At 34.5% G+C, this 17,961-nt stretch overlaps 1 protein-coding gene across 2 annotated transcripts in view; it reads right to left on the reverse strand.

Moving 5' to 3' along the window:
* LOC149785214 (uncharacterized) overlaps positions 1-13,030 on the reverse strand; it is a 47,945-nt gene extending 34,915 nt beyond the window's left edge. Inside the window, exons 1-3 of one of the 2 annotated variants that reach the window (XM_089979026.1) lie at positions 12,941-13,030; positions 4,917-5,116; positions 808-1,257 (exon numbers count right to left, since the gene is read on the reverse strand). In XM_089979026.1, coding sequence (XP_089835152.1) covers positions 808-1,257; positions 4,917-5,036 — 570 coding nt within the window. In that variant the 5' untranslated portion in view covers positions 5,037-5,116; positions 12,941-13,030. Of the gene's footprint in view, positions 1-807; positions 1,258-4,916; positions 5,117-12,695 lie in introns of both variants that reach the window. The other variant, XM_089979025.1, reaches the window with a different exon arrangement.
* Between the last annotated feature and the right edge of the window lie 4,931 nt (positions 13,031-17,961).

Below are 17,961 nucleotides of genomic sequence, written 5' to 3' on the forward strand. Positions count from 1 at the left end.
TTTATATGACATTTATGAAAACTGAATTCAGTATTTTATAGTGTAAATATATTCATGGATTTTGTCTTTTCTGTAACAAAATTAAAGCCACAACAACAAGATCTCATGTAGAATCAACAAATTCAATTTGCAATAAAAATGTCACCTTTTGCAAGAGCTCTAAAAATCATGAAAATAACTCAATTCCATGTAATATTCCTTAAATATTATTTGTGTAAATTAACACTATAACACTCACATTAAAAAGTATAATCTACAATGTGCATGATTACATTAAATAACCTTAAATCAAAGAAAATCACACCCAAGTCACCTAAAAGCAGTGTAATAAAAAATAAAAAGTATTCTATTATAATATATCTCATAGCAAATTTTTTAAACTTTATTGAAGCAAGAAAGTCACGACTTACATGACGAGCCCAACTCTGATGTGTTGACATAATGATTGTTCAAAACTACTCATTTTTTTACAGTTTACTGCGGTAAAACTAGCTGAATGAGTTTATTACAGCATGAACTGTCTTTCCTACCTAATTAGGCATCCTAGATAAGAACAGATTAATAAGGGAGATGTAGGAAATATGATCAAAAAGCATTTGCAAGATGAAGATCAATTATGAACTAGACATATGTGAACTCAAAAGGCATTATTCTTGAAGATCTTTTTCATGGAAAACAAATGTCCTAAAATGGACAAGTGAATTTTCAACCATCTTTTTTAATGCATATTGTTAAAGCTTATGCCTGACATTTAAGAGAGGTACAAAAATGCAAACTGTACAAAATGGTGTCAAAGGATCACTTTACCTGTGGAATTTTTGGGTTTCTCTGGGAAAGATTAAGCTGAGAACTGTTTGAAACTCCACTCTCTTCCTTAACCCTATTCTGACCATCTCCTCCTATACCTCCACAAGTTGTACTATCTGGAACCTCTGCAGAAGCAGTAGCCTCCCCTTGCTCTTGAGCTCGGTCTGAACACTGATTCTGTGCACCATTCTTTGCAGCCATTAATGATCTAAACTCTCTACAATACTGAATGAGTTGACTGATCTGCAGAAGTTCTGACAATTTTTCCACACCACCAATATTGCCCTCTTTTAGTTGGATAGCACCGTCATAAAAATATCCCAGAATGGCCTGGACAGCAAAATGTTCCACATCTCGGGGTAAATAAAAGTCAAATAAGTTGCCCTCCTCTGTATGTGCAAGAATCATCAGGATATCAGGGCAGGCTGCCATCAGCACCAGTTTATGAAGCTGGAACAAAAAAAAGGTGTTATTAAAGCAGTCCCTCACTTTAATGCTGTTCAGGATTCCATCAATGTGATCTATGTCAGGTCACCTTATATTGAGGTACATTCTATAGAAAATAAAATTTAACCAAACAAATGGGAATCTAGGACTATACCCTTGTTATCTCAGAGACCATGTTATATGGAGGTGCCTTTTCAACAAGGGACTGCTGCATAATGTTTATAGGTCATAACAGAGCTCTCAAAGATCTGATGTCATGTGATAAAAGTAATACTTTCCAAAGGTCTTCAGTTTTTCTTATCTGAATGAAGTGCAGTATTGGGCTAGCATGAATAGAAGGAACTGACGGTCATCTAGCCTGAATGGTCACTTTGGTTGTCTTGTGAAAGCACACACATGAGGTGTCATTTGCATGCAGGTTAACTGAGTATGCATGTAAGCAGAAATAGTACAAGATTGGAGGGTTCTCTCAGTATGGCACCTACTATTGCTTTTGACTCACCTTTCAATTTTAAAAAAGCAAAGAGAAATAAATACTAAATTAAAATTTAGTGTCTGTGCATGGATGTTACTTTTCACCTGCCTGCTATACAAACACAAAATAAATTGATAATACAAATTTCTGCCAAACAAATAAGTAAGGAAAAAATGTAACAATCAAGAATCTCCTATGCCATTGTGTTTGCATTCTCAAGATAACATGTAGCCAAGTGATGAGTGCTGCATGATATAGACCAGAGGAAAATAAACAAAATAAGCAAATATTGACATAATCTAAGCAGTAACATGGGTATGATGAAATGTGTCATTATTTGATTACGATACAATTACTGAAAGTTTTATTGGAAAAGAACCAGAAACTTTTGAAAGACCTCAAAATCAATAGACTTCATCCTTACCTGTGTGAAAATCATCCATAAAGTATGGTCCAGGTCTATGATGTACATGTAAAGCTAATGTTATTGTGCAAAAACCATTTGTCATCTTTCAGTCATAATGTCCATAACCTTGTAACTTTTGCCCCTGAAATCAACAGTTCTGTCAGCCACAAAGTTTGGTGGCTGTTGATGGTGTACACTTAGAGCTATTTTGTGGAAATGATGTTGGTACAGATATATAGAAGGACAGATGAAACTAATATACTTCACCTTATGGTGGGCATGTGAAAATGTAGTTTTCTGGAGGGCAAAAATAATTTTAATTATACTATACTTACCCCTCACTACTGTGTAGCCAAAAAACCGCCATCCATTTGATATGAATACATCCTCTCCCAGAGTGGAGAAATGTCAGCATGAGATGCAAACCACTCAACCACTGGTTTGGGGCATGCACAGAATTGTCTCCCTTTTCACAGGCAACAATTCCGCCAGAGTATCAGAGCAGGGTGAAATGGCATTCGCCAATAGCAATGAGTAAGTGTTGCATAATTAAAATTAGTTTCACCCAAATAACAGCAGCAATACATTACCCATTGCTATTGTGTGACTGAATTTGTCAGTTAAGGCTGGTAGGCTGACGCTCCCATGATCGATCAAAAATCAAGAAAAATTGAATGTTCTCACCTTTGAGGGATAGGTCCATGTTATAGAATATTAGTGTCTCTGGGCCACATATTCATGCCACAACGATAAGTCCCAGAAGAAAAAATTCCTGTGTTTGATCTGTGGGTTGTGTGGGTTCACCACCTCCATAATGGGAAGGAGCAGAACACTGCTCAGAACATGAGGTGACAGGTACACTGCCTCTCTTTCAGGAAGAACATGCTGCTCTGAACATAAAGAGTGAGCAACATCTCCCTACAAGGGGAGGTGATCAACTCCTAATACATTCAGTCTCTCCTTGGGTCCACATAGATCCAAAGATGCTAATGACCAGAGGTAATAGGAGAAGGGCAGTGTGGGAATGCCAAAATGCTGCTGTTAATAAGTCCTCGAAGATGGAGTTATTCAGGCAGGCCCATAAAACTTGAACCTTTCAATCAAACTGGATTCAGCCTGTCTCAACTCATAAAACATTCAGTCCTTCCTAGGGTCCCCACAGATCCAAAGATGCTAATGATGCTGGAAACAGCCTGTCTCAACTCCTAAAACAAGGCATGAATCTCACTACGAAACAGCCTGTCTCAACTCCTAAAACAAGGCATGAATCTCACTACATCTTCTGCCAATGCTTGAGCAAGAATTTTTCCTGGGAAAAGAATTATTATTTCCACAAAATAGAATTTCAGCTCAAACTCGTCACAATAAAACACCTTTAAGTGTCAATGGTTCATTGCCCAACTCACTAAATTTTCTAAAGAAAATAGTTATACACCAATTTAAGACACAAAACAGTCACATGATTATGTTTCTTGAACAAGATGGAAAACAGAGTCATATGATCACATTTCTAGAACAAGACAGAAGCTTTTTACATGTATAACATCACTTACTCCCAGTATGGCCTCGACTAAAACCAATGATTTTTACTCTGGTAAAGAATTTTTCAAAAATATTTTTTTTAAAGTTGTTTACTTCAACTCACTGATTTCTGAATCAAGGTCAGGAACTAGGTCAGCATTAGATACAAAGCTTCTACTAAAAAAGTCAGGTCAAACTAATTTCTGGAAAATGTGAAATCCAGTAAATAAAGCTACATTACAATAAGATGTACTGGTTTTCAACACAAAAAAATCAAAACTAACAAATTAAATCAAATATAAATTACATTTACAGAGTTATGGCACATTTGTGAGGATTGGCAGGTTTGCCATATCCCAAGTGAATTCTGTAACCAAACTATTGTCTTTTGTTTTATAGTGTTGTATTCCTTTTGAGACCAGCAGGCCAGCAGAAATATTGCATGCTGATCACAAGTAAGTCAAAATCCCATGATGATATGACCATCCATGTAGCAATAACAATATTTTCAAGGCTGCTGTGGCAGCCATACTGGATCTCACATCAGTATCATTTTCATCATCCATTTTCACCAACCAGACATCATAAGAAGCCTTTTAGTGAGAACCGCATGTTACTATGACCATCCATTCTGGAAGAGTACCAATAACAAGATTTTCATGAAGGCTGCAGTGGCAACTGTATTGGATATCAGTTCAGCATGATTTTAATTTAGGATCAACTAGACATTACATGGTCTTTAAGTGAAAACCCCATGCTCATATGACTGTCCATGTAGGAAAAGTAACAAAATTTCCAATTTGGCCACTGTAATGGCCATATTGTACATCAGATCTGCACAATTTTCATATGAGACAAATTAGATGGACATCATAAGAAGTCTTTCAGTGAAAACTCAGTGGTAACAACATTTTCAAGATGGCTACAGTGGTGGCCATATTGGATGTCTAAGTAGCACCATTTTCATTTAGGACCAACTAGACCATGGGATGAATGTGTTTGTAAAGTTTCATGGCAAATAGTTCATAAGCTCAAGCTATAAAAAAAACAATTTTTTAAGTGGCTTTATTCTTTGGGGCAAGATCAACTTTCCATTCAAATTGCCCTAGGCAAGATGACTTATAAAATTTGTAAAGCCCTGGGATAGAAGTCAGATTTCCATTAACAGAATAGTATTTCATGCTACTTCATAGCAGGTCAGGATTTCCATATATACATCCAAAAATCAAATGTATTTTCAATTAACAATCCATCGCATACCTTGTATTTGGCTCCAGTGAGATTCAGAGCAGCATCACAGAACTTTTCACGCCTCCATAACTCTGACATTTGTACCAGCAGCTGGCTGGAATGGTCTGGGTTCAGAAACACTCTCTCCATCTTAGGCTCTTAATGATGAAAACTTCACTGATGCTTAAACTTATCAGTCATGCGTTGATTTATTTCAATCGAAGTCAGAGCTACAAAAAAAAAAAATACAATGATATGAACAGCCACAAATAATCTGGCTAGTAGTGTGTGTGTGTGTGCCAGTCAACCTATATACTCCTTCAAGACATTTTTCTGAAGCAAAAAGAACCCCGTTTGAAGTGATGGCTCATGATTTATCAGTTGTTTTATTTCTTGACTGCCTATAAACAGCTGTGTAAATAAACATGCAGTCCACACTTCAAGAACTAAATGGGAGAACACTAGCACACAATTAGTAGATGACATGTTCACCCACTGTCCACTAAAAACTTTAAACACTTATGATTTTTAAAAATATAACAATAAAACGAAAGAAATGCATAAACTTTCGGTTAAGATATTTTCTTTTGTTTACATTTTCACAAAATTCAAGTACATGTGTATTCAGTGACACAGATAACAGTAAGGTCAAAATTTAAGCATATTCAAAGACATGAAAACAGATTAAAAAAAACCAAAGACATTCAAGGATATTCAAAATACATGTATGTTATTAATCCTGTAATCACAAGTGCTTGAGCAGGTAGGATTTGCAAACCTTTGATCTATTTTATCGCATTTACTTGATTTGACACAAAAGACATGCCTAATATAATAAAATAACAGCTCTCTTTTAATCAACTTTAAAACTTATCTTACAACTTTATGGTCTTAAATGAAGTAACAGAAAAGAGCAAAAACCAACAAGCTTTGCAAAACTCAACAAATGATTTATTTCCCAAGAATACAAATTGAAAATTTAAAAAGAACTTATAATATTGTGAAATAATTCCCAAGCAGTCATAAAAGTTCTATAAAAAATCCAAAGGTATAGAGTGTCCCAAATGTATTCCAATCTAGAATGTGCTGACGTACCAACAGCCTGGAACAGAGTTGGTGTGCTAACAATTTTGATATATCACAATGATACAATCTAAAATGTCTCAATGAATTCACAATAATTCCAAAGTAGCGATTTATTCTGGAAGTATTCCTGAGCACTTCCAATGAATACTTTTTTTTTAAAAAATCCTCTCAAATAAAAACTGAATGCAACTAAATGACTGATTCCACTACAGGTGTTAAGACAGAAATAAATAACTCTGATGTAAACATCCTTAATATAAATATCTATGACACAATATGAGGACCTAAATGAGTGTCAACAGTTCATTTCCAGAACATTTTGAGTTGTAAACATCAGGTCCCTTGCAAAACTTTTAGTAAAGAACATGGCAAACATTAGGTAGACCAGGAATTCATAAGGGTAAAACCAATGTCCTGAACTCAAATCCAAACAAACATGTTTACTTATAAGTAATAAATAAATTATCTTAAAATAGAATCTACAATCATAGACAAAAATTAGCTATGAAATATGTTGAGTACAAAATGACCATTACAATATATAATCGTGGATAAAAGCCAAACAGTCAACAAGAAAACTTAAGCTGGAAAATCTTTTAAGTTTTCTTGTTGACTACCTTGTCCCATGGATAAGCTGACCTTCCTTTTTGTTTCTGTCCATCCAGCATTTATATCAGACTTGTATTCAACATCATATTTGGGTTTAAAAATCACAATGTGGCATTTCCAATAACAGTCTCCTAGCTCTAAAAGTCTGATATGTTTCAAAATTTTTAAAATCATTGTCATCAGCCAGTCTTTGCCAAACAAAGTCACCATCTGTAGATGAACCATGTTGGGAGTCAGCCAGTTTGGGTTTTCAAGGTGGATTGTATTTTAAACAAGCATTTGCAAAACTTCCTTCATCCAAGGTTCAAACTACAACATAAAGCGTGTTCCAGGGCCCAATATGCCAGTGAAATATAGTTAAGCAACCATTAATGTTAAGTTTAAGTACCTAAATGTGTAAACAGTTGCCGACCTGAAAACAAGACAATGTCATGACAATCAATATTTACTAAGGGTTTATGACATGTCAAGAACTTTAAGGGTCAACAATTAAAAAAAAAATTGTATTCTGTGCAGAATACATTTTTAAATCAGGGTTATGCTAACAGGAAAAGTGGGTGGCTGAGCCAACTAAAAAAATGTGAACTTCACTTTCTTCTGTTGGGAAAGCAAAAATGACTTAGCCTTGTGGTTTGCAGGATGTACAATGAATGATAGTAGTTTATGATTTTTGAGATGCTCCCAAATCCTAGCCAGGTAGTTCTGAGAGTGTTGTGCTGTAGCTCTAGCCAAATGTATTCTCTGTGGTGTTGATACCATCTGACCATTACCTTTTCCCCAAGCAAGTTATCACTACCCCATTTTTGCAAGTTAACATTTGATGTTGAAACTATACCAACTTCTCTTTCATAACTTAAATATCAGTATGTAAATAAATTTTTGTATTTTAAGAATAGAATTTCTGAAGGGCACTATTTAAGTTAAACAAAAGAATGATGATTTTAACTGCTGTGTTCAGGGCCTCCCTTGGAAATATATTTCTTTGCGCCATGAAATTTACCAAATTTAAAAATTTGGACCCACTTTTCAGCCATAGGAGCCATGTTATGCCATGATGCAAGGACTTGCATCTTTGCATAATATTATATTGGCCCTATTTTTATTCTAGATAAACATGACAATAAAACAGTTTTTACATGTTCTTATTACATTTCAAAGCACAAGAATAATTATTAATAAATAGAATACCATTGTATACATGTGAATTTCAATGTACAGCATGTGAAAAGCAAGAATGAATAAGAATGTTTCTTTATAACTGATAATAAAAAATACTGCTAAGTCTTTATGAACAATGTCACTGACACTTCATCAATATCTGCCTCAATTTTTCACAGACATTCTCTTAAATATCTTCCTGAAATACAAATTCTCAACACTTAGCCCATCAATAGAAATTCTCATTTAATTTTTCAGAGTAGACATACCCATAGAATTTTGTAAGTTTGGTTTTATCAGATTCTGGCAACTGACCCCCCTCTCACAGTCTACAGTAGAAATAGGGGCAACAAGTAACCTGGTAGCTGCCTCTGATGCAGCTGGATATAAATCTTGATAAAGACTTACCCCTATTTTATAAAGTAATTTCTTAATTGTTCATTGATGTAAGTGACTTGGGTCATTTACAGTTGATGACTGGCATCTTTGTAGCAGCATCCTGTGTTACTCGGTAAAGTTCAGACCCCAAAAACAGGTTATCAAAGTAAATAATCCCTAAAACACTAAGCAGTCCCAAGTGCGTCTCATACTCAGTTTGCAATAAATATAAATTAACAAGTGCAAATGACAACAAACCCTTTTGCTGACCTGTTGAACCATAGAGTTTATCCCCCAGTCATTCCTTATTTAATACTCACTAACCACATTTAATTGCTTCTCAAAACTGACTGACAGCATACACTCAGCTGCAATTGTGTTCAAATAACGTCTTATTCATCTTCTACCGATATAATCCAGTGACTTTCTCAGTTAGTGCAAACAGGCATTAAGTGATCCGAGTCACTTATATCAATGAAAAATTAAACATTTATTTAGTAACAATTTGTCGCCAGCAACTTTAATTTACTGACATCACCAATTACGTTTGTGAAAGAACTAAAAAAGCAGTAAAGCAAACATTATTTAACTAATGTATGACATTACTACAAGTATGTAAGCAAATAATAAAACCATAAATTGGCAATCTTGTCAACAGATTGCTGTAACAAAGCTAGAGAGTGGTGATATTATGAAAATTCCTCTTTCTAAACAAAAGGCACACGTAGCATGCATGGTGACATATTTGTTTATGGTTTATATATTCGGTGAAAAAGAAGGATCTTATCTGTTTCATTCACGTCAAGTTTAATGCTTATGTGTGTTGTCTATATACAGTAACGGTAATGTTTAGCCCTTGGTGGGATTTTAAAATAAGACTTGAAAATATTAAGCACAATGTTCATGCATTTGGCTAATTTTATTGCAGTTTGTTAAAATGATATGAATTCCACCGCTACGTATCCTAAAAAGGATCCTGTTAATTATTATTTTTTAACTATTTGTAACTATAAGAATTAAAGTCATGAAGCTTGAAAATGGATGACACAATATGCTTTAATGGCCTTTACTCAACTAGTCATACATTCAGTCTGTAACCAATTTTCAAGCTTCATGAATGCTGTAAAATATGAAGTTAAATTCTTAAAAGGTTTTCATGCACATAATTACATGTTATATGAACAGAATGGACAAAGGCATCTGAGCCAAAAAACTAATACCAAATAACTGGACAAACTGACAACCACTTTTCATTTGTATATTCATTAAAACTGAAATTATACACCATTTTAAAATATTTCTGTTCAAGATGGAAGCCCATTTATGGCCCTGAAGGACTCTTTGTATCTCTAATGCCATTAGTCTAAGTCAAAATCCCAGCCAATCTGTATATTCCAGATACCATGTGGACCTTTTTATGTACTGACCAAATACATGTTCAAATTTTCAGGATGGATTTATTGAACACTGAAATTTATTATATTGTCATTTTTTTCTCCGTTAACTTTACATTGTCAAAATCGTGCAGTATTACCCGATACTGAACAGGCATGCAAATACACATATTGCATTCACGTGCATAAGGGAACTACTTTCTATTGTAAACAAACAATGGATGCAGACACCAGCACTTTTGATTTGTAAACAAATCATGTACACTTGTGTAGTAGGTGCTTTACGTTGTGGTTGTTTAAATTTGTTTCTGAATGAAGTAAAGCAGATGTTTCGTGGACTGCCACATTCCACGTTAACTTTTTTGAATGTTTTGGATTTTGGCTAGCTATACAAAAGACGCAAGAAAGGGTCCTTACAAATAACATACAAGTGACAAGGCATATACTGTCTTTTTAGCTGGTGATAAGAATGGCAAAAAAATATACTTGCAGTTTGACATCCGGAACTGCCTCAAAATGTACTTTCTTAGTTCTGCAGATCCAAATTACACGAGCCATGTCATAGGTTCTCAATCTTGATTACACATTTCAAAACTGTACTGTAATTTCGAATATAAGTGCATTTACATCCTACTTACTGCACTCAAAATGAAATAAGCATTAAATTCCATAGCGTCTTTTTGATAATTGTAATTGAAAGACTTCACATTTTTCCCCACATTATGATTATGATTTCAAACATTCAGTGACAGAAACAGAAACACATTTGCAGATGTCAACATGCTTCTCCCTTGCTTCTTCAATCTGATTATTTCATGTGGAATTGTCACATATAAATCCAGTCCATAAGCATAGCTGCCAACCCTACAGGCTCACAATTAGTGAAAACTGGGATACAAATTAGTGAATTTTGATGTTTTCATGAAGCGATCTTTGAGTCTGGGAATATTTGTCGGAACAAATGTTTTGCATGGTCTTCAGCTGATAAAGGTAGATTGTGTTCAACAAGAAAACTCACAAATAATGCTTCAGCGTTGGTAGCTTGCAGGACTTCCGTCAATGGCTTCAAATATTCCAGAGCTAATATCTGCTACGAGTTCTTAATTTTCCGAACCTATATGTTCTTTTTGCTACCAATGTACATCCTCACATCATCTCTGCCACCATGTCCAATGCTAAAATTTGTGGCACACTGTGTGCAAAAAGCATGATGTATATCAGTGTTAATGACTGACTGCACTGCCAATTTTTGGTATATTCCAAACTAAACTTCACTTTTTGTGCAATACATTTCTTTTTCATTGGTGGTGAAGACATTTTCAAGATGCGATGCCGAATGGTAATTCAAATCAGAGTCGGCGACACATGCACAGAGCAAAATTCCGGTTAGGCCCCAGTTTCCCTCAAAATCATTTTGTAAAACTATTCTTATACATATAGAATAAAATATGCTAAAATGCTTGCTACTGGGCTAACTGTACCAATCAGCTATAGTTCTACTAATATTGTGACCAGCAGTACCGGACCATTTCGGTAACTGCCGATATTACAACTAGCGCTTGACAGGAAATCGGTTATTTTATTAAAGATTTAAAATAATTGAGAATTGGGGAATTTGTGATATTTTTTGCATGTGGCATGATTCCGTGAATCGCTGAAAAAGTTGTCAAATTTACGCCAAGATCATGAGGGTTGGCAGCTATGCATAAGCACAAAATTTTGTAGAATCAAACAAAATACCAAAATCTATTCATTCCAGATCAAATGGAAAAGTTGTTGCAATGTGCATTCATTCACATTATGACTCCAAATTTCAGTTTTAACTAGACACGCCATTTTATTTTGAAAGTTATGTCGAGCGGGCAACAAAGTTCAAATTTATCTGGGCAGAGTTGTGTGCGAAGTAATAATGTTATTGTGTAATGATGAATATGAGCTTGTGGATTTAGTCTGGAATATAGCATACAGTCGCTTACTTTGTTTCTTGAAATGTATTTTGTTAATATAATTAAGCATTAGGTAGAAATAAAAAAAATGAGCATATAATAAAAAGGTTACTGCATTTGTATGGGAAAATTTGAACTTGTTTTGTCGGATGGATATAGTGCACTCCCAAGGTTGTGCAGTATTTCCATTCGAAAAAGTCATTCATATCTGCCCATACAGATGCAGCAGCCTATAAATATTTACCTGATTTTATTATTCAAAATCAATATAAGTTCACCAAAAAAGATCAGGTCATTCCCCACACTAGATATGGCACTAATCAATAAAATCATAAAATGCCCTAAGACTAATATTAGTACCCCCACTTCATGGACAGGGTATTAACGTAAGCCTATGTGTATCAAAACAAACAAAGAGGTGTGATTCACTCTGGCCTTTTTTTAACCTACAATAAAAAAATTTGAACATGTTCCTCTCATATGAAAAGACATTAAATAATCATCTTATTTGATACCAGAATTGCTGCATATTATTGTAGAAATACATGTAAATATCATTTACCTTTTTTATCCATTATTTTCTTTTGAACCGTAAGCCACTTTAGTTCAACTGGTAACTACTTCCATTTTCTGCCTCATTTTTTATTTTATTTGCCACTTAGGACATTGTGGCCTTATTTGGAAACATAAACAGATTATAGTAAATATAGCATGCATTGAATAACATATCGCAGAATATCCAAACATGGAACAACCAGCCTTATTCGGAAAATGAATTAATGTTGTGTTATCTGCCATGGTGGACAAGGTACGGTTAGTGTAAAGTTCAATATAATTTACCCAATATAGATTTAATAACTTTATCATTAGCCAAACTTAATAAAAAGCATAAGTCTACCTAGGTAGTAGACTTCAATTACGCTACAGTCATATTATTGTCTTGGATAATAGTTTTATTAACTTGCAGGATCAGAGTGTAGTTTCAACCACATTGTGGCAATGAAATCATTGCTCAAAGCCCATTTATGCTGTAATTTTCAATAAGCATGTTAAAACTTAATTTGGTGCTTTGGACTAAGCAAATAGAGAAAAAACAAGACATAACAAAATTAACACTGCTTTTTTTCTTCCATACGAGCTAAATTAGCCAGTCAATATTTGTGCTCACACCGGGTATATTTGCTAAATTAAATTTTTATCAGATTTCTTCGTAAAAATATATATATATATATACATACCTGACCTTAATTCTTTTTTCAACATCTTATACACAGAACCTTTTCAAAACGTGGCGCGTAAGGACAGAAATGACGTAAAGGAATCCCACGTCGAAAGAATTGTCATGAACTGGCGTTTATCATTATGAACTTGATTCCTCGAATAAGGCTATTACCCATGCACACAAGGTTCTGTGCATAAAATACACATTAACCATAATTATTCTTAATGAAACTTGGCATATGTTTTGAGTAAATGCATATACCTTTAAAGACACATTTAAAACGCAGAATTTCCTATCGTGTATTCGCTTATTGTATCATTCTGTACATTTTCTTAGTGTGGATAATTAAACCGGTGGCCAGAAACAATCTTTACTTCCGGACACTTTTCACGTGTAGTCGCAAATAACACCGATAAACAGTTACATCAGCACCGACATTTGCTTAGAAAAGCTTGGATGTGTGAGTAACCTTTCCAGGCTCTGTATAAAATGCCAGTAAACAAGAAGTTAATTTGTGATCTAAGTGAAAACAAACAACTTGATGATGAATGAAAGCAATTTTAATTCAGTTTTAAATACTAGTAAGAAAAGCTATTTAGACACAAATAAGTATTAAAAAGTGGCTTCTGATATAAAATATTGTTTTTGACTGAAAAAGTATGTGATGTGTGTCTCCTATTTCACTAATTTTAAATTAGGTTAGGCGTGTTTTGATTTTTTGTGATTTTTTTTTTTTTTTTACATTATCTATAAATCATATAATATTTCCAGCACGTCAAGGTACTGGGCAAAACCGGCTCAATTATAGTCTGACTATACCAACCCGTACAGTCGGGCATTTTTAGTATGTTTGTTTGTAAAGTCCGTTAGGCATGAAAGGTGTAGGGGATGCCAGTATTAGTGCCATTCTGGTCAGTTAGGTTAGAAAATATAAATCAGTGATTCAGCTGACTTAGTTCTGTGCACTTCTTTTTATCACATTAAACGTTTTCGTTATTGAAATGGGGGGTGGGGGTACGAACAAACGGGGACGTATAGTCAGACTATAGATACACAAATCAATTTCGGCAATGTGATTTTTTTTTATAAAAAAAATAATTTTATACCATTGGGGAAAATGTCGAAGGTCGGCAATGAGAAACAAGGACATACTGCCAACTGGAAACACATTTTTTAAATTTATTTATTATTGATTTGCCAAATCAATTTTGACTTGACTTCCTACAGTTAAATCTTCAAGCAGCAGAGAGGGTGAACAGACCTTTTGCTGGAGCGTCATTTTTGGAAAAATAAGGCTGCCTGCGAAAATGAAAATACAAGGTCAATAACGCCAAACCAAGGCGTCTAACTAACCGAGAGTTTCTCTAACTGGTTTTTTATTTTACTTTATTGTTGTCGTTAGTGTTTTTTAAAAAGTATGCGCGCGTGTTTACCCACCGTGACGCTTCACTGAGGTCGCACCCTCTTTGAAACTGTAATTAAATCAGTATTTCATTCAAAAATGTTATCAAGGTCTATATGATATCGTGATCGAGGATAATGTAAATTTATCTTTATAAATCCGTGCGGAGTTGACTGTGCTCGCGAAAAGAAGTTTTTAAATTTAATTTATGTCTCCGCTACACCTAGTACTAATATTAGTACCCTTACTCCTACCTCAACCACAACAAATCAAGTTGAGGCTACAACATCGTAGCTACGCTACACCAAGTCTGATGAATACTTCGCAGAGTATGTGTATCAACTCCATTAAATACAACTAAAATATTACAGTTATCTCTGATCACTTTAGATATTTGTGTATATCGCTCAGTAACATAAATCACTTCTGTGTTTTTATGCCTGCCTCTGGAAAATATTCTAGCTAGATTTTATTGTTTGTCCAGCATTACGTCGTCATATACTACTAAATTATTTATAAATCCATCGAGGTCATCTACAGTTCGGGCTTCATCAATATCAGTTATATATTCGATAATATCATTGCCGTCCTCGTCTAATAAATTTGCATTTTCGTTAAAATCTTTAAGTCTTCCTATTATCGCTGATCATCAGCTGACGGAGCTATTAAATACAACTTATCACATTTGATCCATCTATTATCAAATTAAGTTGCAATTTTATTTTACCAGACCCAGATGGACCTGTCATAATTACTCTGATAGAATTTGGTAACGTTGGATGATGTTTGACTGGTTCTTGCTTTCATGTCGCTGAGAAATCAATTACATCCACATACTTATGATATGAATCCACACTGTATTCGATATAGAGCACCCCCTCCCCCCCAAGTGGATTAACAACAATAATAACAAAAATAAAAACCGTGCGCTTACAGGTAAGTGTGTACGATGTGGTACAAATAAATATAAAGTTATCTCCCTGTCACAGTCAGGACAAAAGTGTCTGGTGGTGATATCGCTACTTCGTTAGGAAAATTACCAGGAACTCCATGAGCTAAATACCCAGGATAAAAACATCTTCCTTTGTATAATTACCGTGGTCCTGGTACCCGACTTGATATTCGACTTGATAACCAAGATCAACCAAACCTGGAAAGTATCCAATAAAAGCTATTGATAAAGCATGTCATATTCATGATGTAGTTCATAAAAGTAAAGATCTTCAGCAACGACATATTGCAGATGTGAAATTAATGCACTCGTTAAATTTTATTTTTAAAATTTTTTCAGAGAATCATTAGGTAATTGGTTGGTAAGATCTGCGATGAAAGATCAATTATTATTCGGAGCCGGTAATTAATCAACCGATTATTGAAATAATGGAATCGATTTATTATACCCAAAGAGGACTGTTACGTGTTTAGGCTCGAATAAACAGTAACAGAGAAAGAGTGAAAACAACAAACTTTTTAAAATTTAACAAATAATTTATTTTCCTGGAAAAATTCTGTAAAAATGAAGAAAGGAGAAGAACTTACGGTTTCAAGAATCAAAACCCAAAAAACTAAGAATAATCCACGAATTATTTTGCAAAAGTCCTAGTAACAAATGTTCTAATAATTTCACGTTCGAATCCTGATGGAAAATATGGATGACGATGACGTATGCTGTAGTCAGTACTGTGCTTATCGACAGTTCCTTGTAGAAATACAAATAATGACAATCCGGTGTGGAAAATCCAAATTAAAATTTGGATTTCAATATCTTTCCAAAATTTATGTGTGAGCACTCCTCAAAATATTTCCAGAGAAAAAGGAAGTAATCCTTTTGAAATCGAACTGATCTGAAGAAAATTAGAACTATAAATCTGGCTACAACAAAATAACTTGACATCAGTGTAAAAAGCCCAAAAACTGAGAAATCTCTCTCAAAGCATCTCTATTAAAACTAACAAATGCACGTAATGGAAAAACCGGAATTGCGAAATCGAAAGGGTGGGGGGTCAAATGATCGTGTTTATGTCACTTACATCAAAAATGACCCTGACGACAACCAATCATTTTACTCCATGAAATAAAAAAAAAACATCTTAAATCATGTAGTCCCATCATGACCTTGGAAACAACCAATCATTTTAAAATAAAACAGAATTTGTTTATGAAAGTAGCTACAAGTTCTGAAACAAGGTCAGAATTTAAATCAACACCTGGTGTTTACAAATTAACCGTCAAGGTCAAACAATTTTCTGACAAAAGATATCTTCAGCGAATAAATTTACATTATAATAGCATATAATAGAATTAAAAAAGTTAAAACTGACAAACAATTAAATTAAAATAAATATGAATTTAATCAGATATACACAACAGGATATTGGATGGGTAGAGCAGCGATTAGTAAACTCGCTGCTGCAGTAAATGTAACACGTTCTAATGCTGCAAATTGGTTAGCACGATAGGCAATATAGCAAATTTAGCTACCACCACCTAAAATTATTCCGCATCCACATTTTGATGTCAGCGTGCCAACTGAAGCTCATTAGGCGGATATACTATTTTTACCACACGATACTATTAACATTGGAAGACGTCAATTAACATACAAAAACGCATTAACCGTCGTTGAAGTTGCAAGTAGATATAAGGAAGTAGAACCGTTATCAACTAAAACAGCAACTGAAGTTTAATCTGCGCTTGAACGAATTTATCAACGAAGACCCTTACGATGGACACAGTTGCTACATGTTGATACTGGCAAAGAATTTCTTGGTGCAGTATCGTCGTTGATGAAGCAGCATAACGTAAAAATCAGACGAGGTCATATTGCAATTCATCGTGATCAGGCCATTGTTGAACGATTTAATCGAACACTTGCTGAGCGGTTATTTGGATATAAATATGAGATGGAAATAATTCAGAAAAATATAAGATCTCGCGAATGGGTTGCATGATTACCAAGTGTGATAGCTGCGTGAAAAAATGAAATTACTAGAACAGCTGCCATGAAACCTATTAATGCGATTACCAAAAAAAAAAAAAAAAAAAAAAAAAGATACCAATACAACGACATGACTTTTCAGAACAACCAGTATTACGTAATGTTTCTGTCAGGTATTTATATGAACTAGGTGAACCAGAAGGTGGTAAAAATAAGAGCGGCTGATCCTATTTGGAGTATTACGACACATACAATTTCTAGCCTGGTAAGATCAATGGGTACACCTGCAATCTACAGGTTAGATTCAATTGCTCCTCCACGTGGATTTGTACGCGAGCAATTACAAGTAATTCCTGAAGACACACAATTACCACCGCATTCACTTTTCTAAACTAGCACCTCGACGATTTATTCTTTGATTCGTACAAAATCTCTCCGGATATCGCTTTTATTATTATTGGGAATTTTAATTTCTTTCCTAATTCAGCAACATCATTTATTGTAGCTGCGGTACCCTCGACTGATTCAACCCATTTGTTTATTTTTTCGCGTCGCTGATCCATTAAACCATTTCAACGTATCGCGTTTGTAAAATGTTCCGTTACTCGTTCGGCTACACAATTTGCTTTTGATAATTTCATCGACGCAAGATCATCAACGTTGGGTTTATCATTCAGCGGATAAATGGCATAAATAACCGCTCGTTCATAATACGGTTTGTCCATACCAGTCAACATTCCTGGACTGGAATTTTTACTTAATATAGCGATTTTTTCATCATGAATGACAGGGTCATGTTTGTCACGGATAATCCAAGTATCATTGTCTGTTTCTGCTAATAAAATAAACTTTACTCTGAAAAAAATATCTTAATAATTTCTGAAACGTATTTCTGTAATAATGTAACGTAGCACATTGCTAGCGCGCAGAACTATCATGCTC

The sequence above is a fragment of the Sinohyriopsis cumingii genome, chromosome 13 (genome assembly GCF_028554795.1).
Source record: "Sinohyriopsis cumingii isolate HCF-2022 chromosome 13, ASM2855479v2, whole genome shotgun sequence".
NCBI lineage: Eukaryota > Metazoa > Mollusca > Bivalvia > Unionida > Unionidae > Sinohyriopsis > Sinohyriopsis cumingii.